Raw genomic sequence first — 24,431 nt, 5'->3', positions numbered from 1 at the left:
GCAAGCCAATTATTGTATCAGCTTTTCAGGTGACTGGTCTCACACGATTTTGCAGGTGACAACACTGAATGTGGAGGTGGTGTGGTTACACATGGTCTGTGGTTGTGAGGCTGGTTGGATGTACTGCCAAATTCAGGGAAACAACACTGGAGATGGCTGATGGTGATGGAATGAACATTCAGGTAACAAGCATCAGCTCTGGTGGACATTCCTACTGTTATGCTATGTAAATTCAGATATAAGTTAGAGATAAGAAATAGAAATAAATGAAGAAAGTGTCACACATTTTGGGTATTTCAAATTTTGTTTTATTAACAATGCATCCCTTTGATAGGATTGTATGTTTCTTTAGGTCATCAATGCCCCCAAAAACATACTGTACACATTATACAAGGGAAACCACGATTCAGGCAAAAAAAAAAAAGAAAAGAAAAAAAAAATCTTTTTAAATTATAATACAGTCTTGAGGAAAAAATATAAATAACTTTTTTTTTCTTCTCTGGTTGAGCTCACTCTATGGTACAGACATATAATAAATAGATCGGATCTGACATCACTCAGCTGATCTATGAATCATCTCTCTATGAGTCCATTTGTTTAGCAGCATTATAGCAAAAACAAGCCAATGGAAACAGAGATCCCCCGTTTCCCTGGAAACCTTTTACAAATCCTTTAGTCATCACACCGCTTCCCCCCCTCCTCCATCTCAGCCAATGACAGACAGTGATATTGCATTGTGGAAACAGATTCAGGGGTAATTATATTCCTACAATGTAATGGCAGCATGTAATGGCAACCTATTGTTCTTTTTTTTTTTCTTTTAAAGTTTTACAAGCAAGAAACACGTTAAGGTGACATTACAACTTTGCCATGCTTGTTGCACATGCAGTGGAAGTGAAGCACAGAGGTAAGAAGGCATAGAGTTGGGTGGCTGCTCGGCTTATGCAGGTTTTGGAGACGTTTTGTAAGCAGAGTTTGGTACTAAATCTGTAATGAATCATTCTACAGATAAACTTGTACAACCGAGCATCTTTCCAAGAGATCGACCCACCTCCTGAGAAGCTTACTAATAATGCAATGGCTGAAGAAAAACATTAAAGGTCCTAAGCAAGTAAAGGATGGCATAAACTAGCATTAAGTTACATGCTATTCTCCTCATGTACTGTGTTAGGGTGGCATATATAGTGCTTTAGAAAATACAATACTAGTGATGTTTGATTGTCTGAGATACAAGAAATAGAAAAGTAATTGGCTGTCTGTGCTGACAAGAGGCTACAGGTTGTAGGAAGTGGTGAGGCAAGAGAAGCAAAAGCACATTATCTGGCTAGAACAGATCACAAGTCGGGGTGGGATGTGAACCAGGAAGGCTCCAGGTAAGTTTTAAAAACAGCAGGACCCTTCTGTAGTGTTTTGTATCGTAAGGAGAAAAGAATGTGGGGTCTGAGGAATCACTGGGTAGACACAACGACATGCCTTATTCATTTCATTACAGAAAAACACCACCTCTGGAAAGAGATAAAATGTTGATAGAATTATTTTTTCTTCTTTTAAACACAACGTGAGTCTTTGTCTTAATGATCCAGCTTGTCCTTTAGCATTATGTTGATGTATTATTGAGTGTTGCTCGAGATTGCCGACCCATCTGAAAACAGTATTTGGTTAAACTGCTCCCCCTTTTTCCTGTTCGAAAAAAAAAGAGTTTGAAACAGCATTAGGCAAGTCGGGGTAATTTTGTTTACATATACCGACAGCCTTTGTTTCCAAGATAGGCGAGCGATGACCACCTCCTCCTCTTCCTCGGCTATGGTACTCTGTTTTGAGCAACAGAAACATGCCAGATGCCTCCCCGACCTTATATCTCTCAGTCATTTTTTCTATGTTTATAGGGTGGCAGGACCGGGGCTTTGCAGGGAACACGAGGGGGAGGATGATCAGGATTCTGCAGGAGGGTCACTGTCCTCTTCAACAGGTTTTGGTAGTTTTGTCAGGATTGCCTCTGCTTCCTCATACATCTGAAAAAAAGAAAAAGAAAAAGGAATATTATACATGGGATAGCCCTGACACACCAGGCTGATGGTCGGCCATGGGTGTCTGTCTGTCTCCCTAGTTTTTGTCCCTTACTAGTTCGCCATTGCTGACTTTTTTCAGGCCGATTCAGGATGTTGAATCGGCATCAGAGATAGCAGAGCGTATTGGTAAAAGAAATCTCTCTGATTGGCAGCTCAGCGCACAAGAAGAGAAATGGAAGTGAGGAAAGTAAACAAACAACTAAAGTCAAGAGGGCTTGAGATCTAAACAAAAAACATCTTATATGGTAAGATTATGTTTTTTTGCCATTGAGCTCTTTAGCAGAAATTGTTTGTAATTGTTTGTGTTATTGTTCATTGGTGCACATGTAATACCCTTTGTTCTTTCATCATTGGGTTTTGTTGTTAATGTTCTAACTGGCTAACTAGCGTCTTGAATCCGTCATGTCGGTCTTCTGGTTCCTCTTTTTGAATGACGAATACAGACTGCTGCCACCTGCTTGTATGGAGAGTTATTTCTTCCCACACGGGTGCAGAACGCATGCGTGAGCTGTTGGCTGTAGTCTTTGTGGTGTGTTCATGTACTTTTTGTGTTCACTGCCACCTGTTCTTTGAAGTTGGTTTGGTGTGTCTGGGCCTGAAGAGGTAGTTGCAGAAAATGTAGGGGAGATGAGGGTGGTAAAATGTCTTACCGGCATGAATTGCACGTCCTGGAAGAGTTCCTGTATGAAGCGTCTTGAGGTGAGGCGAAACATACAGTGGGCTAAGAGGTGGGAGACCTCGGAGTACAGGCAGATGTCATCAAATGCGTAGGGGAACTTCTCCTTTATCCTGCAGTAAAAAGAGAAATATAACAGGCTTTAAAAAACACCTTCTATTGTTCTGCAATTGAATGTGCTTCTCAAAAAATGCACATGGAATAAGAAGCATACGTCAGTAGTCCTGTTTCGTGGCCTTTGGTTCCTACAGAGGAGCTGAGGTTGATGATGAGGCGGAGCACCTCCTTCCTCAGCAGGACTCGGGAGGCGGGGCCATCTTCTGATATGGCCTTGCCACCTAAATGACACAAACATTCAGTGTTCAACACAATAAATACAATATAACGCTGTAACACTGACCAAGTGCTTTGTTTATTTTATTGTGGAATTAATATAATTTCAAAGATTTTGTTGTCATGAGAAACTTTAGTATATAAACATTTTACAGCAGTATATATAAGGGGTAAAAAAAAAGAAGTAATTTTACAAATGCAAAGGCTGGGGTTACTCATGGTCTTACCTATGACAATGTCAGCAGGTGTGGGCGTGCTACAGATTGAGCCTTGTGACACAGCAGCGTCGCTGCAGCCCGACACCCCAGAGAACTTAGACTGGGGCATCACCTCCAGGCGATGGCCGCTCTGCCCTCCCCATGACGGGAAGTCAACAAAGTCTAGAAGAAAAAAGTATATATATTTAAATGACCTATTATATTCTGCACTGTGCTCAAAGTATGTCCATGTAAACGGCTAAAAGACTGAATGTGTGTCTGCTCACCTGTCCGAGGGTGTGTGCTGTTGATCTGTGGCTGTGTGGGGTATCCAAGGACGATGGCTCCTACACAGTAGAGGCAGTTTTCTTCAGTGTGTTCCTGCAGTCCTGTCTCCTCTGCACCCACCGTGTGGTTCTGCGTGTCACCTCGGCACACAATCAGCTCAGAGATGCTGAACTGTTGCTTTAGTGCTGGAAGAGCAGGGCGATCACCTACAGGGGAAGTAACCACAGTGAGTACAAGCACATCAATCTGTTTTAAATATCTTTTTTGTCTGACATTTCTGAGATTTATTATGCCTTTTCTTATTTTCTGTCATAAATACAATGTTACAGTGTCAAATGAACACAATAGATCCTCTTTAATTATCATTTAATCTGGCATGAAGTTGAATTTACCATCTCCATCGCCAAAGAGGAAGCGTTTCCGCTCTTCCGACGGCGGGCTGATCCTCTGCTGAAAGTAGGCCGAGTCTCTGATGTGGAACATATCGTTGATGTCCATGGGCAGCGCTAGGCCAACATAGTCATCGCTACACCCAAAGGTGGCACTGGAGACCATTGAGCGCACTGAGGAGCAGCGGTGTAGAGTGCTTTGGTTGATGGGACTGAGCAGTTCCTCTTTATCCAGAGAGGCAAAGCTAAGTGCCTTCAGAAACCTAGGGAGGGCAAGAGGAGAGGTGCGTGAGAGGATCCGGGGGGAGAGACTGGGACAGAAAAGGAACATGAGGAATGAGTGAAAAAATGTTGGATGAAAGCAAGAGGCACAGACTTAGTGAACAGAGAGTGAGAAGCAAGTTGGGATCGTCACAATGGGCTCTAAAGCCTGACACACTGCAGCAAGCTATCAGGGCAGCAGCTACAGGTAAAGTCACAGCAGAGGATACACGTGCATCCACAGTATGAAATAACTGTCGTAAAGCTAAGTACCTACTGGTATTGATTTAAAGTGCACCGAAGCATCCAAGGATCAGTAATCTAAAGCTTCACACAGACACCCAGGTAAAGTTTAAATGGAGGCAGAAGCTCATTAAAAAGGAAAATAAATAATTTGCATCCTTGCATCCTATAATAATTAAATTCATATTATGACAATAAATTTGATAAAAATAAATAACATTCAGTATAATGTAACGTCGCACTTCCACAACCCAATGAAAATGGTATGTAGTTCAATAATTGTTTCATCTCGATTATCTTGTTTTCAAAATTGTTGGAGGCCAAAATCTTAACTGAAAATGAAATTTGAATAAATGCCCAGCCCTCGTCAATATGATCTAAAATTTTGAAAGAACTGCAAAATTCATAATATATAATAATAACAATAAATAACAATAATAATAACAATCAATCAAAAGAAAATTATTCAGCAACTATTTTGCTGATTCACAAATTTGCTTCTTTTCTCTGTTTAATATAATTGAATACCTCTGGGCTTTTGACAAAACAATTTAAATCTCGGGCTTTGGGATACTGTGAGACACATTTGTCACTATTTACCTTCCTTTTATAGACCAAGATTGTGATTTAAATGTTGTGCAAGTCTGTTGATGTATCACCTGGAATTTAAAGTAATTATGAATTAATTATTATGGGTTAAATACTTCACGGTGAATGTGGAGTGATAGTTTTATATACGGTGAGAGCTGAGAGCTTATGTGCTTCAACTTTAACACTTGTGTGTCACAGCTAGAGCACATCCTCAAACACTCCTCACATCCTCACTCTCCATATTTCGGTCCTGCCTTCTGCCCTGTCTGTCCACATTTCTTCACCCACCTTTGTTTCATCGTGTATGACTGACTTGACAATTAAAATGGATTTTTATACCACAACAAACAGTACAGCCACATCTATAATATGGCACCTATCTTCTCTCTAGCTCTTTGCTTGTTACACTTCTATGAAGGGTCACAGCTCTAAGTGGAGGGATCAACCAGCAACTGACCAATCTACATGGGGCTTATTTACACTGGGGGGCTACAGGAGTCAAAGCAATAGCAAAACAACTGCAGATATAGAGCTGTAGTTTCTACTCAGGTAAAAGCAGCAAGAACATATTTGTTTGGATCGGTGCTAGAAGCTACGTCTCTACTGAGGACACTGTCGGTTGGTCCACCCACCGCGGTACAATTGTTCTGGACAGCCTGCGGTATGGACTTAAGGAGCTCGGCTCTGGACAGGTACCCCTCCTATCTGATATCCTGACAGACATAGAGGGTGCACAAAAAAGACACTCACACCTGTCATTGCCAAGCTAGACAGAAACAGAGAACCCTGCTCCAAGCACATGGCTGCTTTAGCTACAGCAGCACAAATGCAGACATGTTTGAGTTTTTCTCTTGGATGAGTACATGCACATCTTTTCATTTATGCGACAAACATTTAACTTGAAATGAGTAATAAACACATTCATGGAGACAAAAGAAAAACAGATGCAGATGCTTTCAGTCCCTGTCCCCACAGCGATGGCTGACTTACCTGCGAGGTGTTAATCTGGAGTCCAGGCTGCCGGTCTTCATAGTGATGGTGTCTGTAAACAGCACGTCTTTGGCTGGTGAAGCCAACGCTTCACTGTGAGACAAAGACGGGTGTATCCTCTGCTGCTGCAGCCTCTTCAGCGTAGCGTAGCCCAGTGCATCTCGTGGGCTGGTGTACATGAAGCTACAGTCAGCCAGGCTCTTGATGGTTGTTACTGAAGGAGACTTGAGAGACTGAGCTCGGCGGGGGAGAGTGTGCGAGGAGCCGGGCGGTACCAGAGAGACAGTGGAGGACTTAGACGTGGACATGTGGTTGGTCTCAGACTGCGGGGTGAGGGAAGAGAGCGTTTTGACAGTCTTGGCCGACACCACTGTGTTGAGGCTCACACAGTCAGAGGAGTCGGGTTCGGGTTCAGGATGCTCAGGGTTTCCAACGGTCTCCCTGGAGGGGCTGGAGCTCATGGAGCTGATGCCGCTGGTTGTGGTGTCCGTGTTAAAGCTCTGACTGCGGCTTTTAAATTGCGTACCTCCTCCGCCCCCTCCGCCTCCTCCCACATTGCCTCCGCTGGATGAGGAGCCGCCATCTCCTGCTAGACGCTCTCGACTGCTCTGCTCCCTCTCCCGGCTGGGGTGCTCCACAGCCCCATGCCCTCCAAGAGCACTTAGTCCAAGGCCTGAGCCTCCTCCCCTGGCCAGCCTGCCGTCCACAAGCTGCTCCTCAGAGCCCCCCCTGGTCCCGACAAAGGATGTCTCCAGACTTACTGTGGGACTCTTCGGCATTCCCCTGCCATTAAACACAGGGGTGAAGACGTCCCCCTGGTTTGGGCTGTAGACAGAGGGCTCCGTCACTGTCCTGTTCCGCCTCATGCTCCCGGTCTTGAGCTCAGTAGGGGTGCGAGAGCCGGATGGGGTCTTGGGGTCGCTGGTGGAGCGCAGCTTCTTGCTGGGGAGGGACAGGGAGTTGAGGAAGCGAGTGCGTACGAAGCGTGTAGAGGCCAGGATTGTGAAGGGGCTGCGGTCTTTGACTGGTTTGGAGTGTAGATAGAAAGAGGGCTCATCTGACTGGTCCAGAACATCACACTTGTCATCGTCCAGGATGTACATGTCTGAGAGCACAAGGAGTGAATAAGAACACAACAGGAGCATTAGAGGGCTCAAGTATACCATAACTGTCATGAAAAATACCTGATTACTACGATGGTGGGACATCATAAATACAGCTAGTACAGTTGTTTCGACTGTCAATACACACTAGCAATAAACACAGACAAAAAAAGTCCTACGTACTTGGTTGAGACTCGCTCTCACTGTTGTGGCGCGAGCTGGTGGATTCAGAGTTCAGACTGAGCGTGCTCGGTACTGAGGAGAGTTCAGAGGTCAGCTGTGCATCGACCTCTTCTGGAGTGACAGGCCACAGCGTCCTGCGACTGTGTCTGACTGCATCCCAACCATACTGCTTCAGCACCTCACAACCCTGCCTGGTCTTGGAGATCACACCAAGCACATAAACACATGTCCTGTTGATAGAAAAAGACAGTTAGTAAACACACTAAATGTACAAATGTGTTCTGTTATTAACCCATTATGTACTTTCAGAAATATGTGCAACTGGTTGATTCGTTTCTACAGAGAATCCTACAGAGTGTCATAAGTCCATAAAGTGTTGGGGAGTTGGATGAAACTAGTAATGATAAGCTCACCCTCGTACTGACAGCACGTCACAGTGCTGAGCCAATGCAAGGATATCAGGAATGACATTCTCCTCCTGCAGGAGATTCAGACCCCAGTTTGAAGAGCCAATGTTGCCCTGAAACGAAAACATTACACACAATTAAGAGTCATCTCTTTGTAACTATTATCATTATTATTATGGCAACATAGGTGACATAACTTGACAGCAAGTGATACTGACCAGGGCCCAGAGAGCAGCCTTCAGCTGTTTAATGCCCTCCCAGGTGTCCAGCATCGGGGAGCGAACTGTATAGCTGAGGTCAGGAACCACACTCTGGAGACAAATGTAAAAACACAGACATTAGGAAGAAAGGCTGCTAAATCTGCACAACCCGCAGCTCCCGAGGGAAATTAATGAAGAAAATGATATGTTTGAAAGAACAGAGCGTGCTGTGGAACGGCCTAGAAATAAGCTGCAGCAGTTACCTGAGCCTCCAATAAATGACAGCCTGTCTTATCATGGACCAGCTGACCATACAAGTGCACAGGGAGATAGACATTTGGTCTTTGTAACCTGGAGACACAAACACAGAAATTAGACACACACTCCATTTTAACTGGCTAAAAGTTGAGGACAGGATAATTTCTGCAGTTCTACTTTTAACATGTAAAGTTTTAAAATCAAAACTTCATCATAACAGTACAGTAAAATACACATACACCACCAGACAGGCAACAGAAGGTTGGTTTCACTCCCTAAAGAATACACTAACTAAGTATGGAGAGCAATGAAAGTCTGTAATTCTTTACCACTGTTAATGACTAAATTTACACAGAAAACAATGTTTCTTCTGTGCATTTGGGGATATGTAGTTTTTGCTGCAAACTGTATATAGAAAGTTACTTAAGTTTTTATTCATACACATACATGCATACATATCACATATATTAATGTAGTTCTCTCATATATATTTTACGTTTGCCATTTGTGTTTTCAAATGTGGACCCCAGGAAGATTAGCGGTGCTTCAGGGCACAGCTAATGGGTATCCTAACAAATAAACACTGCAGTGTATCCTGTGACTTCTCAGGTGATAAAAAACTCCAGCTTCTCACCTTTGGTTGCTGCGTCTGACGTAGTTGTCTCCATCAACAGGTTTGCGGTAGGTCGTTAGTGCTTCGTTGAGCTGCTCCTCTATCAGGTCCACGTACTTTAGGTTGTATTCCTGCAATCAAAGTGACATTTTGGTCGAGTGTGGTCTTATTATATAGTGGCCAGACAGTGAACTGTAAATGTGAATTTTTTTTGCTGTATGCCATTATCCTGATGATACCTTCTGCCATTTGTCCAGCTGTTTGCTGACGTAACCCCTCTCATTGAGGTAGGAGAAACCTTTAGGAATGGACAGGAACCTAAACGGTACAAACAAGATGTACAGCGTATTCAGAAAGGTTGCTGTGCTACGTAAGACTGAAACATATCAAATACTGTAAGTCACGTCTGGTAATCAGTGCTGTAATGGTAAACTCCCACCTGAGGAGCAGCAGGAGGCCCTTGTCTCCCAGGTGGGACAGAGCTGGCTTGAGCTGAATGAGAGCGTGGAGGTTGGCCTGTGAACCAGAGCAACATACCAAGTCAGACAAGAAGGAGGGTGGACACACAACACTGCTGTCAAACAAATGCCATCAACTCAATCTATGAGTATTTCAACTAGGGATGCACAATAATATCTGCACATCATCAGTATCGGCATATAAAATGATTATGTCAACATCAGCCAAAAATGAACATTTCTGCTGAATATGACAGGCACTGAAGATGACACTTCAATCATGAGACTTCACTTAGTCAAAATGTGTCAATTTGCCCCGGTTGTGACTATTTTTAGGATTATCTCAGCAAGAGCATCATCCAAACCTGTTTAAGTAGGATGAATCCCACAGTTATGTTTGTAAATATTACATAAAATTAAATATTGCATGTTTTACATGTAATTTAACTTAGAGCAGTTTTCTTACTTTGCCCAGTGTAAAGTGTGAAAAGCACTGTATTTTTTGTCTGCATCTATCAGAGCACTGTTGCAATAAGAGTAGGAATCATGTGTTAATTCCACTACAGTAATAAACTGCAATTAGGTGGAAAAAATATGCACATAAATCGGTATTGGCACCTTCAATTGGCCAAAATAAGTTAGTAAATATCTGCATATCGGATAGTGTGCATCCCTAATTTTAACACATTAATATTAATGTATCCATTAACACTATGTAAGTAAACTGACAATACTCTATGTGACGCATGATGTTTTCACCTTGTCCTCGCAAGCCTCGTCCAGTATGTCCAGGGCCTCCATGGACACAGCCTTGCTGTGGTCATGAAGCTGTGTGACCAGCAGCTCCATGCCCCAGCTGCTGAAAAACTCCACGCTTGCACGCAGCAGCACACGTAGGTGTTTGGTGGCGTACAACCTGCATGTCTGCTCAGTAAGACAAGAAGCATTGTGGGAGAAAGAGGAGACATTAGAATGCAGATCTTGTAGGTGGAACAATGCAGTGATGACTGCATGATTTTGTATCTAATGACTCTGCAATGTGATGTCTGATGTTTTAAACAATCTGGGGTAATTAACAACTTGTAAAACTGTGCTGCTCTTCCCATCACTGCTTCCTAACAATCTGTTTTGCTTGTATGCCTGTGGATGTCTTACATCAGTAGCAGCAGTGAGGATCTTGGAAAGGATCACTCTGGCCAGACCGTCTCTGCTGTAGTCCAGTGTGGATACAGCAAGTTTCAGCACAGCATCCTGGTTCTTCACAGAGCAAAGATTCAGCAGGCTGCAAAAACGGAAAACAAGAGTTGTCGACAGAAACTTAATTAAGATTTGTCAATTTATGAAACAAAGGCTTACATTTTATGTCTATACACTCACCACTGAAACAGGCCACATTTCTCCAGCAGTTTGACTCCCTGTGGGTGTGCAGAGAGCGTCCCCAGGAAGAGGAAGTAGTGTTGGCTGAGTGTGGTGAGCAGGCCGTTGCTTTGCAAACAGCGCTCAGGCTTCAGCCCTGAGGACGAGGAGAGCCATGACACCATGTCCCTCACCAGGTCCTCCAGGTAACCCTGGCCGTCCTGTGACAGTGGAAGGAGAAAGAGAAGCGGACAACAGGAGAGGTCAGTCAGGTAATGACTAAAGGTAAAAACAGAAATGTGCGTGTTTGTGTGTAAGTGCATACTTTTCCCACCTCATCGGAATCCATGAGGAATTCGATAAACTGACAGCCAACCACAGTGAGTTGTCGGGCCTTTGGGTGATCCAACGCCAGCCCTGCGTACAATTTACTACTGGGCTTATAAAAGTACAGCAGCCTCCGCACAAACCTACAGTACACAGAAAACAAAGTGTAACAAATGTATTTAAGACAAGGAATCAGAGAAATATGTCGAACTATTTCAAATGTTACACTGGGTTTTAAGGGTATGAAGTCTTACTTGTGCATATGTTCATCTTTGTTGTTCCTGAGGTTTACATGTGGCCACTGGGAGAGGAAACGCAACATTTTAAACTAGTAAAGAAAAAAAAATTGCACAACAAATCTTTGGTGTTCCATGTAAAGAACCTGACCTTGAGGATAGTTGCAATCAGCAACCAGTTCCACTCCAGGTTCTGCTTGTGGTTGAGGATGTGACTGTCTCTCAGGTTCATCATCAGTGCTTCTTCCGTGTCCTGAACACAAACACAGAAAAATATGATTTGACAGTGTAAAAAATTTAAATACGAAGATACTGTTTTCTTTCTTTACTGTGAAATGTAAAAAGCACTAATTATAATGCAATGCTAATAAACTTGCACCAATTTTATTTATTTATTTAAAACATCTGCTTCACCTTGTGCCAAACAGCACATCTGTCCTAAAACTGCAGTAAACCACAGGCTCTTAGGTGTGTTTAGCTAAGCTTAACACAAACACTGAAAATAAAGGGAAACAGCTAGCCTGGCTTTGTCAATTACGATTTAAGGAGCAGTTAGTTTGCACATTGAAGCCATTTGCTGAGTAACAACAGCTGGCTTTGAACATTTTACAAACTCTAAACAACATCCAGGTAATCCTTAAATGAACTGGTGGCTGGCTTACTAGCAAACAGAATCTGAATTTTGGAAGTCAAACAAGGAAACATTTATGGATCTGTGATAGAAGCTTGTGATTTCCCCCTTTTCAGCATTTGTGCTAGGTTAAATTAATCACAGAGATGAATTTGATATCAATTGTGGGTAAGATGGCAAAGATGCATATTCTCCTATATGTATTCCTTCAAACTACTTTAATATGTTGCTGAGGCACAGAGGGAAGAAACTTAAAATCTAGACTCTAAAAAGAACATTCATATTTACCTTTATGACGTAGATGTCCCTGTGGACACGAGAGTGTGACTCTCTTCGGCTATGTGACGACACAGACTTGCGGATGATGTGGTCCAGGTAAAGGCTGTGAGGTTTCAAACCTTTCTTCTTCTTCTCATGGAAACGCTTCAGGTTGTTGACTGCTGCACTCGCCCGACTGGAACAACCATAAACATGGGGGAAGTTTGGATTTTTCAGAAATTTGGTTTAAAATGTCCACAGTTCACTTCTGTACTGTGTTCACTGTTACAAGAGTGCTACTATATCAGTGTACCTTTATGACAGAGAGTACGTTTAAACTTCAGTGCAGTGTATTGTGAAATAATATACAGTTCTGGTAAATGATTTTTGTATGGGAAAGCAGACACGCATGTGTGAGAGTACTCACAGTCGTTTCTGCTGTGCGATGTCAAAGGAGGCTGCCATGTTGATGAGGGTGGGGAGGCAGTGCAGATGGTGACTGTGGGAATGGGGAAGGATGGTGTTTGCCTAAACAAGACAGAGGCAGGTGGAGGAAAAGAGAGAAGATGCATTTTAGTATTAGAATGCAGATAACTCAGTTGCCGCAGCTTTTCAAAACACACAAATCTTCCAGACTTATGCAACGTTTATTTTGCTGTGGCACATTAGCACAAACATTCGTTTCAGGGTGGCAAACAACACTTTTTTAGCTTTCCAAAATAAAAGTGTCAGAGATAGTTTTTGCATTTTAACATTACCATGTGTAAAAGTTCTCCCAAGAGGATGGTGGCTCTCACGGCAAGCTGATCATCGCTACTGGTCACAACTTCGACAAGACCCTATAGTTACAAAGGTGACAATATGGTTTAATCGCAACATGGTGTTAAATTATAACATAGGACAATCAGAGAACACATCGTGTGTGTGATACCACTACAAACCATTCAAGCTAAATGTTTTTTTATAGAGGTTAGTTTAAAGGTCTGCCTCAGCTCACCTCTAACAGCCCACTGGTGATGAAGGCAGAAAGAACAAACGCCAGGTAGTTGTCCATCAGATCAGGCCTAATGAAGCAAACACAAAAATGATTTCATGTCTCATGTTAACACTGAACTTTTGTCAAATTGTTTTCAGCCTATTCTCTCATATCATCTCCCACCTAGAGCGGGCCCGATGGGGAAGGACGACTTTGGCCTCAGCAGCAATGAACCCATCAGACAGTCTCCATGTGTCCTGGAACCTGGCAGGGTCTGAGAAAGACCAGAGCGAAGCTTATACACAGCCTTATTTGAGTTCAAAGAGTACCGAGGCATTTCAGTGTACAACTCTGGAGTATGTTTTCTGTCATGATCATACAAGGCCACACAGCCAAACTGCAATTACATATCAAGTACTGTATGTAAAAACACACAAATTACTAGGTACCAACATGCTGGGAGGAAGTATAAAAAGAACACTGAGGGTACAAAAGATGTTTCACTCACCAACACTTAGAAGAGCTTCAGTGAAGTCTTGAGTTACAATGGGCACAGGGAGCCTGAATATCTCATATAACACCTCCAGCAAGCCTTTCTGCAGGGCAAAATACATTAGAGCAATCAGATACACACTTGATATGGCACAAACTACATTTGTGAGTGCTTAAAAGAGCTTATGGTATCTCAGTGTTGTGGCTGTGTAGCACATTACTCAAATTACTCAAGGGGAGCCGTAGTTCTTCTCTGAATCAACTGGAAACCGAGTGATAATATCCAATTTGATCAATCTGTGCCAGTGCTGCCTTTGGGTATGTCTCACTCTGAGTGCTGATACTCTAACCAGACACATTTTATTTTTACTTTGAAATACTCTAAAAAACAACAAAAAAAAACAGGTCAATATGGCCCCTGGAGGAGGTCAGGCTGCTGACCACAGAAATTAGAGCTAACATAACACTAAAGGCCCAAAGGCACTGAGAGCCATAACTGATAAATATCATTTGACACACGTCAGTTGATGCTCCCATGGCGCACTGGAGGCATCAGATTTTCAATTCCAACACCGCAGAACCAGCAGTATTTTGGAAAAAGGTTAGTATATAAATTATGCCAGGGACACGCTTGTATGCTTTACAGATACCCCATTGATTTTCTATACATTTCTATTTAAGTAGCGTATATCATTACATGAGGCAGGAGGGCAACTGTGCTGATGCTTTGGTCAGTTGGTTGGCAGTAGAACACCAGTAAAGCCACTGGGGACCAGACATCTGGTCTTCCAGGTGGGTAAAAATCATGTAAAGCACAGCTTATCACAACTCTATACTATGTTAAAGGTCCAGTGCATAGGATTAAGTCAGAAATATAATATAATATAATGTTTTCTTTAGTGTATAATCACCTGAAAATAAGAAAAACAGTGTTTTCCTTACCTTAAAATGAGCTGTTAAATCTACAAAGGGAGCAGGTCCCGGTCTATACACATCGCAATATTGCACCAACATGTTTCTACAGTAGCCCAGAATGGACAAACCAAACACTGACTCTAGATAGGTCCATTCCATGAAACTGTTTGATTCAGTATTTTACCGGTTATAATCACCTGGTTCATTTGTTTTGGAGAGGAGGAGACCTCTGTGAAAAATTCGGCTCCTGGTAAAACCTCCTAAACAATGAACACTGAAGGAATCCTAACCGGGAGAAGTTTCAGCTGGTTGCAATCTGCAATCTCCACCCTATATATCGCTAAATCTCCCTAAATCATACACACAGAGCCCTTAATTAAATGCTTTCGTTAGGTTTATGTAGCAAGTTAAGTTTGATGACCAGCAGTTGTCAGCAAACGTTCATGATGATACGAGGTGGGTCTGTTATGCTAATGTACTGTTCTTATTTTTTGTATCTGACATGTGACAACACAGCAGTTAACATCTGTAGTATGCTGTTGGCAGTGGTAGTTGTTATTGTTAAGCATTGCAGAAATACAACTATATTGTTCATAAAGATTTATGCTAAGCTAATGGAGCTAACATCAGCTGTCAACTGCTGCCCAAAATATGTTGTATGCTCTCACTGTACGTCTGCCTCTCAGTCTCTCCTCGCTACCTCACTGACTCTGGTTGCTGGGTCCTCCTTTGATGCCCCAGAATCGAAACAAGGTCGCAGTAGAGGCGTCAAAGCAGTTTGACGCACCTCATACCACTTGTGGTGTGTGTTAAGCCACTAAAAACAGTAGGCGTATTCCAAAAAGCTAACACAAAATTGTGTTAGATGCTTTTGGTGTGTTTGGGCCTTTAAACTGCAAAATGAAGGCTGGTGGGACAAAATCTTCTCATCTATCAGTTAGGTCTTTACCACTAACTGACTAACAAAAGCTTTTCATGTGTTTTGTGTTCATAAACTTTATTTTTTGTACGCAGCTGTTTCAGTACTCACCCTAACTTCCATATTTGGTATGCAAAGTAAGCCAATTAAAGATTGGATCCCAGAATTTCCAGCCTTGCATAGGTTGATAATCCCTGAGTAAAGACAGAGACAAGAAGAGACGTTAAGTTACGTTCAACAGTCATGAAAAAAAAAAAAAATCTATTTTTTAAATATAATCCTCACTTAAACGACTACATTTATTACTACACTCAAAAGTCCTTACCAGACCAGGAGCGAAAGGCTGCCACTATGGCCATTCTACTTGACAAGAAACGGGCCTCTCTGTCCTCCCTGTGAACACGAAAACATACACACACACATTAAAAACAGAACACCATGTTCCATACACACAGCATCATTATGATCCCTGTCTGTACGGCGCTTCTCACAGAGCACTAGAAAGTATTTCACCAAGGATCAAACAACACCACAGAAGCAAAACAAAAAGCAAAACACTGAAGAGAAATAACAAAAAAATCTCTTTTCATATAAAAGCAAATCTTTCAGAGTAACTTAAAGGATTATCGTGACTTAGCCTGCTTCACATCCTCAGGCAAGTCATGCTGGAGTCAAGCAGCCCTGATAACAAAGGTCATACCACAAAAACACAACACAAACCCTCAACTTTCTCAACGCATGGTGTTACCAATATGGGAACACAGCAAACGGTAAACAGAGGGAACATCAGAACACTATCTTTTTGTTTCTACTGTAACAGTGACACTCTTCATACCCCACACACACACACACACTCACTTGAGTTGCCCTTCAGCCGTGTCTGCGTTGTGGCGGTAGTGAAAATCTGTGAAAGGCGCGAGGATTTGCTGGAGGACAGGACACACACAAGACATGGATGAGTACAAAACACAACAGACCTTCGAGCTCTTCATTAATTCTTGAAAATGAAGAGGAAGCATTCTTAAATATGCCCACGAAACATCTTGCAGTAATAATGAACCTGCGTCTGATCTCATATGACATCCATGTGGCTTTTATGACTGGTGGTGATGAGATGTGTCTGTCCCAGGTGTCTGTTTACAGACAATGAGGCTTTAGAGAACTGCTGTAACTGATTACTGTAAGCTCCATGGGAAAGAGACGGGCAACCTACGGCCGCTAATCCTGACTGGAATGACTCCCAGCACACTGGCTCATTTATAAACAGCAGCTTCAACTCAATTCATATCTGTCTGTGTGCGAGCGTGCATGTACCTCCAGTTCGACGTCAACCCGCACGTACTGACGGGTACGTGGGTGGTTGAGTAGATGTAGGATGGTGGTGATCAGAGCTTCGTTGATGCGACTCAGCTGACAGTCAATCACACTCTTCAGAATGGTGCTGAGGCCTCCGCGTTTGGCCACCACCTCTGGGTTCTTCAGGGCTACACAGTCAGCAAAGAAATATTAGAGGCTTCTTAGATAAGTTCAAAGCAAACTAGCAGGGTTCCCACATATTTTTCAAAACTTTTACGCAATATTTTACCACATTTCCATGACTTTATTTATGTAGTTCCAAGTGGGTAGGCCTGTATAATGTCACAGCCTTACATTTATAAACACGCATTTCCAAGGCATTTGCGGAAACAAACTGGTAGTGCTTGCTAACTTTACTTGCTTGTTAGACAGTGCTGCTGCCAACTAGTTGTGTGCCCACTGCTTGTAGACCAAACCGGCACATATGGTCAGTTTGCAAAACATCAGGGCTGCACCCCTTTTGGGTGACAGAAACTAAAGATCCTGTAGGTGTCAACGCAATATGACGTATTTGAATTATAATTCTGACAAGTTTGTATGCATTTATTTCTTGTTGAACAAATCTTTGTATGTGGACATGTCTAATTATTGTTTTGCGACCTTGCCTAAACCAGAGCGTACACGATACCTTAATAAACTAAGGTAGATCGACATCATGTCCCTTCAGTCTTCCCTTGTCCAAGTGTATCAACGACCAAACACAGTGGCTGGATATTGCTTATCCAGACATCTATACATGTATAGATGTCTGATTCAATCAAATATTTGAATCACTAGGTATCGCTGAGCTTAGTGTTGTATGCAAATAACAAACCTGTTAACAGCCAACTGTTTGATCTACAGATTGAGATTTATTTGGAGACAACAGTCTGATGCTGCTGTACATTACGACTGTACTGCAGCAGCCTTCCACTCAAGCTAACGTTAGCTATCCATCAGTAGTAGTATTATTATCAAGCAGTTTACAAGGTCTACTTTTATACTGTTACTCTCCTGTTTTATCCCAAAGGGCAGGTGCAATTTTTCTCTTATCAACTGTTATCTTCCTACTGCACTGCACTGCACTGCAATAAAGTTTATCTTATCGTACTTTATCTTAGTAACTGTCAGCGGCATCATTCAGCTGTTTACCACACTGACAATGAATATTCACAAATCTTACGTGTCTAAATCTCAGTGTGAAAGTCTCAATTAATCTCCTACACAACAACTTTTCAGCATTTTCGTGTTTCTCCCTCATGTTACAGCACATTTGTTTTTTCCAAAAGGGGGTGCGGCCTTGGCGATCATACAATGCCAGTCTGTGTATCGTGTGACGTTTCAACAACGCAACACTAGATTTTAAATTAGTAATGCAAGAAACAGATTTTACATAACATTAGACATGTTTTGGGGTTTTTATGAGAATACTTTAAACAATAGCCAAAACTCCTCCCAAAAAGAGTTTTTCTAATTTTACAACTTTTCCAGGAATTTCATACCCCTGGAAACCCTGAACTAGATATTTTACGAGGTGCTCCTGCCCACTGACGTCGCAACTTCCCAAGGGAAGCCACAGTGCACTGTGTGTGCAGAATAAATGGTAATTTTTATACCAAGCCCAGCTACTCACCTAGCTCACATACGATGGCAATGGCTGCGCGAACCATGCGGTCTCTCTCCTGTAGTCCATCAGTGCCCACGGCAATTAGAGAGTTTGCAACAGAGGAGGGGAACAGCATGGCATTGACAGTGATAATCTACCAAGGGAGGTAGAGGAGGAAAACATGAGTCACCCATCAAACAAGTCTGGGCAAACAGAGGCAGAAAAATAACTACAATGATTTTTTTTATGGCCCTTTTTTTAGAACTCTAGAAAAAGAAGATGTATTTTTGAAATGCTAAACAGTACCTGAATATATTTGGAGGGTCACATATCTCTAAGTTTGCAATCCAAGGAGTGATAACAGAAATGTATTTCATGATAAGAGGCCAGGCTATATGTCATGGGGGGGGTTGTATTACTGTCTGATGACCAATAGTCCTCTTCTGAAACCAGACCCTGACTCTATGCGTGTGTGCATGTGTATGGTTTGTGTGTACATGAGTGTGAGTGTGTATGTGTGAAGAGAGTTTACAGTAAACTACATTAAGGGCTATAAATAACCTCGCCTGCAGACTCATGCAATCCGTCTGCACACTGACACTGCTGCTAACCCAATGATCTTTCTGCTGGCGCTAAGGCTGAGCTGTGAGGGCAGAGGACACCGTTCTCCAGCAATTAATTAGAGAAAGACAGTGAAGGTATAGAAATAAAAAAAAATACATATGGTCTTACCTTTCGGACTAGCCTCAGAGCCTGAGTCCTCTCCCCCTCATTGCTTTGCTGGATGTCAATGCATCTACACAAACACACAAGCATAATTAGCCATGACCTTTTAGCCAGGAGGAGACAAATAAATGTGTCAGCAGAAGGAAAACACGTGGGCTAACTACATGACTTCTTGTGAAAAATATTTTTTTGACCCACAAAATGAAAAATCAGCCAGAGAGCACTCTTCCACCAGACTGATTATGGTCTAAGCAGGATCTCACCTTGCTATCAAATAGTCCACCTGTAGTCTGAGGACCTTCTGAAGCACAGTGGTGTCTCTGATGAGGTAGCGGAGCGCCCGCAGCCCCGCAGCACGCACTTCCTTTGCCTCATTCAGTAGAGCTAGTCGCAGGCTAGAAGTTCAAAAATCAAACACTTAGATGAGTCCAACATTGCAATTGGGACATGAAGCAAGATATAAGCATTATGATTTCTGATTCCTGCTGATTTTCAATTAAAAATGCATCAAAATGCAAAATATTCCAGCTGATCAGGCACAGGATCTGACTTACAAACTATTTCACTTGGCTGCATAAATAACAATTGGAAATAGAGAGGATGTCGATAAAAAGTAACGAACTACTGGTTGCTGACCACACTTACCAGATGATGATTTCTTCATATGTAAACCCAAAGTTTTCCTCACGGTGGCTAATGCTGCATAGCAGCTGCAACACAGAAACAGAACAAAAACTGAATTTAATGACTGATACAAAGAATGCATTAGCATGGCTCTGGTCAAGGATAACACTAAGCGTAACACGGACATTAAGGTACAACTAGAGCCTCTCAAGGTGTTTGTAAGTGAGCTCACCTGAGAATCTCACTATTTAACAGTGTTCGAGTCAAAAAGGCATTAAACTAAGTGACTATCCAATCTAACAAACACTACAACACTTTCCTGCAGGGTGCTGCAGGAGCCATGCAGGTATGTTTGTTGTATTTTTCCACTTGTCTGTTACATGCTGACTCGTTTGGAGTAGGTGAATCGTGACTGGATAATGTTGTGCTTTCACTTGTGGTAGATGGAGGTTATAATCACGAAAACGTTGGGGCAACACATCCACAGGTCCAGTAGAGGGTATCAGCCTGTGTCACCTCCAACACTTGTTGTTTATGAGTGAATGTGCTTGCATGAATGTGTTGTTGGTTATATGAAAATAGAGGGTGATAACAGAAAGTAGGCAATAGGTTCTGTTGTATTCTTCTGCTCATAGCCTGACAAGTTGTTCCTGTTTTCTGGACTCCACCAGGCGATGGACCCTGTTTTTAGCATGAATTGCCACTTGAAGCAGTTCCCTCACCACAGGTCCTCCATCATTAACAGAGGCCCACACACAGCTGGTGTATACAAGATTCAAATTCTATGTACACAAAAGCAGTTCATTATAAAAACAATAAGCCTTCAGCGACAGTCTGTGTCAACTGGTGAGCCAAAGCTAACAACAGCACAGTCTGAAACTCATTACATGCACAAAGCAATGAGCTCCTTGGGCAAAGGATGCTGCCATTTTGGAGCTGCCACCTTTCTTATAGGCACCCTGAGGCACCCTAGCGCTCCCAACGAATCAGTGCTACTCCATCACAGTAGTTCGGTCTACCCTTGCCTGTCCCGATGCAGCAGCAGGGGAGCTGATGAGTGAATTAAACAGGTAATTTTTGTGTGACGTCCTCCTTAAAGCTGGACGTAAATCTCCTCTCCCCTTCACATACCACAGAGGAAAGCAGGAGGAGAGACGGAGCATGATGGGATGGGTGATGAGAGGCATGGTGAGTAGGGGGTTGTTTTAAACCAGCTGTGATGTCAGAGCTCAAGCAGGCAGGAGGAGGGGAGAGAGGAGACGGGGAGGGGGGCATGTGACACTCTCTGGGGGGATTAGGTCACCCTCACTGTCCTGGAACCCTTATAAGGAATCAGAGGCACGGTGCTCTCACAGACGTATACACAGACACACGCACGTCATGGCTATTACCCTCCTGTCAGTTGTAAACAAAAGAGTTAGGTGTAGCTTCAGCCTGATTCAGTGCCAGCTGCGGTTATCTGAAGGCCAGCACTCACTAGCTGCACAGCCAATATCGAATGGTCAAAATATGTCCATGACAGTAAGTCAGACCTGGATTACGGCGATGGGTCGCTCGGGAGAAATCGGCAAATGCCTGGGCAGGAATCTGAGGCCAGGGTTGTGTCAATGAGGTGATGGAGGGCAAAAATATTGTCATTGTCATACTCTGCTTGCAGTTTGCAAATCATTTCTGAATTTCCTGTTCAGAATAACGCAAAGGTTCAAGACTATGTAAGCATGTGGCTGGTGGAAGGCAGAGAAACACCCTCGAGAAGTTACCGGTCCACCACAGGGCTGACACGGACTGTGTCCACACTAAGAAAAACACATCTTAAAACCACTGTTGACATGTAAAAATACCTAGCATTAAAATTATTCTCTATCAGAACTAAAACTCCAAAACAATAAGAAAAAAAAACTAAATCTCACATTCTTCCTCTTTTTTTTCATTTGCAAACAATAAATCTGTGCATCAAAGCCGTCACCTGCTGATACATGGGACAGAGACTGCCCAGTTACACAGCCTGGTCTCTGCATTTTAAACCTCTGTTTTGATGCCTCTGACTGTCCATGACCACTTGTTTTATGTTTCAGTTTACCTGCACACACAATCCAGTTACTTTTTTTGACACGTGTGAGATTTTTATGCTAATTTGTACCCAGTAATCTTTACGTTTACCATCAACACTGCAGTGCAAAACTGAGACAAGACAGACTGTTTATCACCCGTGCACAAAGCGCTCACATTGAAACAGACTAATAGTTAGTTTGGAGAAATAAAAAAAATAAGAGTTTCTAGATATTCTAACCAAATATCATGAATCTCAGGTTCCAAAGTCGGAGAGCTGCTCTTGATGCACGTCAGGTCAGAGTGCTTTCCCATCCCTAGAGCTCCTGTTACATTCACTGTCAGTGTCACAATGACAGGCACAGCTAGGCCTGCTGGCAGCTACACCCAAGAGGAGAGGATCAAGGAGAGGTTAGTGGTGACACTACAGAGGAGGGGGGGCACAGCTAGTCAATCTTTACAGATGTCTAAACAGTCAGTCAACCTTCTTGAAAAGCTTCAACAGGGTCTTCATGTTGGTTTTGGGAGATTACAACCAACTCACTAATTCTCAGTGTTGTCAACACTGCCTGGATTAACAAAGAAAACACTGGGGCAGCATTACCTTTATGAAGTTGTTCAGGTGGCCCAGTTTTCGCATGTTACTGACTCCGTGCGGTTTGGCCACATTTTGAAGGATTTCACGGAAGTTTTCTGACGGTTCTGCCGGGGAAAGAAAAGGAAATACAATGTAACTAAGACAAGCATCTAAAGCCATATTGCCATAATATCAGTCGATGAACCGTAATTTATATGTTGCAGGAAGGAAGTTGGTTTAGCTGGTCAAACTAATTTGGTGTGTACAGTCAAAACAAGGTCTAGACAGTAAAAGCAAGACTTGAGCTGGGAAGTGTTTCTTTGTTTTCAGTTCCTTTCAACTGTAATGTGCTTCTCTAATGCTAAATGTTTTTCACCAAAACCAAATGGCTTTTAAAAGTATTCTCTTGGCAATAATCCGTGCTTTGCCGGTAGTTTAGTTTGCATGGAAACCAGTTCCAGATACTGCATTTCAACAAAAAGATAAAGGCTGTAGAAACTATGAAAACGCCAGCTCGTTGAATTGAATGCAATATTTTCCCCTCAGCGACAAAGTTCAGAGGATGAGCCACATTTAGTTTCACTCTTTCAATATTAGTCATCAGTCAAAATAATGTTGTAAACACATGTACTAACAATTTAGAGCTTTGAAATACTGGAATATTGCAAACAACTTCAATAACTCTACCTAAACTAGTACAAAATGTACAAATGTTCTTCTATAAGAGAAAATTACTAAACCAAATTCTCTGGGATTTGAATAAATTAAACAAGCACTGATTAGCATTTTCATCCACTCAGACAGCTGACAGGGCAGTGATGGGAATCTATCTATACAGTACATGCAAATGGATGTGGGCTAGTTTGAGCATGTGTCCCATGTAGGAATGTGTATGCACTACAGTCGACATGGGCTTTGCATACTAATTTGGGGATTCATGATCTTGAACCCTGGGGCACAGACATGGTTTAATCTTTAGCTTTAGGACTGTACAAAAACTCCCCTGACACCCACCAATATTATAGGCACACTCATCCTGACCTGGAATGAAACACTGAGGTTAACTGATATCCTACACAAAGTAATTTTGCAAACTGCTAATGAAATAGCTCACAGATTAAGTAGATACCATCCTTCTGTAGGGGGCTTGGATCATGTCAGCGGGCCTAAAACACAGCTGGCTTTTTTTAATGCATTCATGTGCCATTTTTGGTGCAAAATACCTCCAATGCTTTACACGATTATATCGTAAAATCAGCTGGTTGTTTGATCCCAGAGATTGGAACAGAGAGCCATGTAAACAAAGTGGTATGTGCTGCTGCTGCAGGAGTAAATCTGACCAGCCTGTGCAGCTGTGTATCAGTGAGCCACTGGAAAAACCACCCTGCGCTGTCTAAACGCTGCTCAGCTAACAGCCTTGAAACCAGATTTCTCATACAGCCAGCGATGACCAATGCATGACTACAGCACTTATGGTTGGTTGGCTAAATAACAGGCTATCTTGCCCACTCACACCAATCAAAACAACAGAGCGTCGTCATGGCTGGTTAGCTGTGGCAGCTAGCTAACGCTAACTCAGCTAGTTAGTTAGCTCGCTACCGCCTGTTATTATGATATCGCTAGCAATGTTATTAGACGAAACAGAAAGGGAAAACTGACGAGATGACAACAGCAATGACAGGACAAGAGCACGGACTGACGGGGTCTTCACTTCACGGGGCTAGTGTTTGCAGAAGAGCTCCTCATCCATTTTGAACAATAATCGCTTTCAGGGTGATGTGATGAAGCTCTGCTTACCTCTGGTCAGATCCAGCGGTACGTTCTCCTCCCCGCTGTCATTCCGACCTGTCAAAAACACACACAGCGGACATGGTGAGGGATCACGCCGGGGTCATCACGTGCCTGAGAAAATCTAGTTTCGCAATATCCCTCAATTACAGCTCGCACTGGGTCGAGTTTTTCATGCTTACCTCGCATCCGAAGACTCCGGATAGGACGGCCGCGGAAGCTGGCCGCCATGTTTCCAGGAACATACACAACACCGGAAACTTCGCGGATTCTCGCGAGAAATCGGACAACGACGGTCGTCGCGACAAAAGCCGCAGCGAAGCTCCCACAGACCTGAGATCAGCTCGATCCTCCTTA

The 24,431-nt window shown here is 42.8% G+C and overlaps 1 protein-coding gene across 5 annotated transcripts; it reads right to left on the bottom strand.

The window, feature by feature from the left end:
* Positions 1-292: 292 nt before the first annotated feature.
* On the bottom strand, positions 293-24,431 carry LOC126394701 (rapamycin-insensitive companion of mTOR-like). Of its 5 annotated transcripts, XM_050051698.1 has the most exons (38): positions 24,257-24,430; positions 24,084-24,131; positions 22,314-22,411; positions 19,682-19,746; positions 19,300-19,431; positions 19,043-19,106; positions 18,338-18,464; positions 16,684-16,853; positions 16,228-16,295; positions 15,695-15,762; positions 15,481-15,563; positions 13,552-13,639; positions 13,227-13,317; positions 13,065-13,131; positions 12,826-12,906; positions 12,495-12,595; positions 12,098-12,263; positions 11,330-11,431; positions 11,197-11,243; positions 10,950-11,085; positions 10,637-10,836; positions 10,415-10,541; positions 10,019-10,183; positions 9,241-9,317; positions 9,041-9,119; positions 8,823-8,932; positions 8,194-8,281; positions 7,949-8,041; positions 7,737-7,843; positions 7,324-7,553; positions 6,038-7,142; positions 5,680-5,760; positions 3,956-4,215; positions 3,563-3,769; positions 3,306-3,458; positions 2,960-3,083; positions 2,720-2,858; positions 293-2,012 (listed from the first exon to the last, which is right to left on the bottom strand). In XM_050051698.1, exons 1-38 carry the CDS (start codon positions 24,303-24,305, stop codon positions 1,932-1,934), a joined length of 5,277 nt encoding a protein of 1,758 aa, XP_049907655.1. In that variant the 5' UTR covers positions 24,306-24,430; the 3' UTR covers positions 293-1,931. The 5 variants fall into 5 exon arrangements, with proteins under 5 accessions (XP_049907655.1, XP_049907651.1, XP_049907652.1 ...); XM_050051694.1 differs by lacking the exon at positions 5,680-5,760 and having other exon boundaries at positions 3,956-4,263; positions 10,941-11,085; positions 24,257-24,431; XM_050051695.1 differs by lacking the exon at positions 5,680-5,760 and having other exon boundaries at positions 3,956-4,263.

This window comes from Epinephelus moara, chromosome 8, assembly GCF_006386435.1.
Source record: "Epinephelus moara isolate mb chromosome 8, YSFRI_EMoa_1.0, whole genome shotgun sequence".
Classification (NCBI taxonomy): Eukaryota; Metazoa; Chordata; class Actinopteri; order Perciformes; family Serranidae; genus Epinephelus; species Epinephelus moara.
Note: the sequence above shows the minus strand (reverse complement) of the source record. Positions and strands in the feature narration are given on the sequence as shown.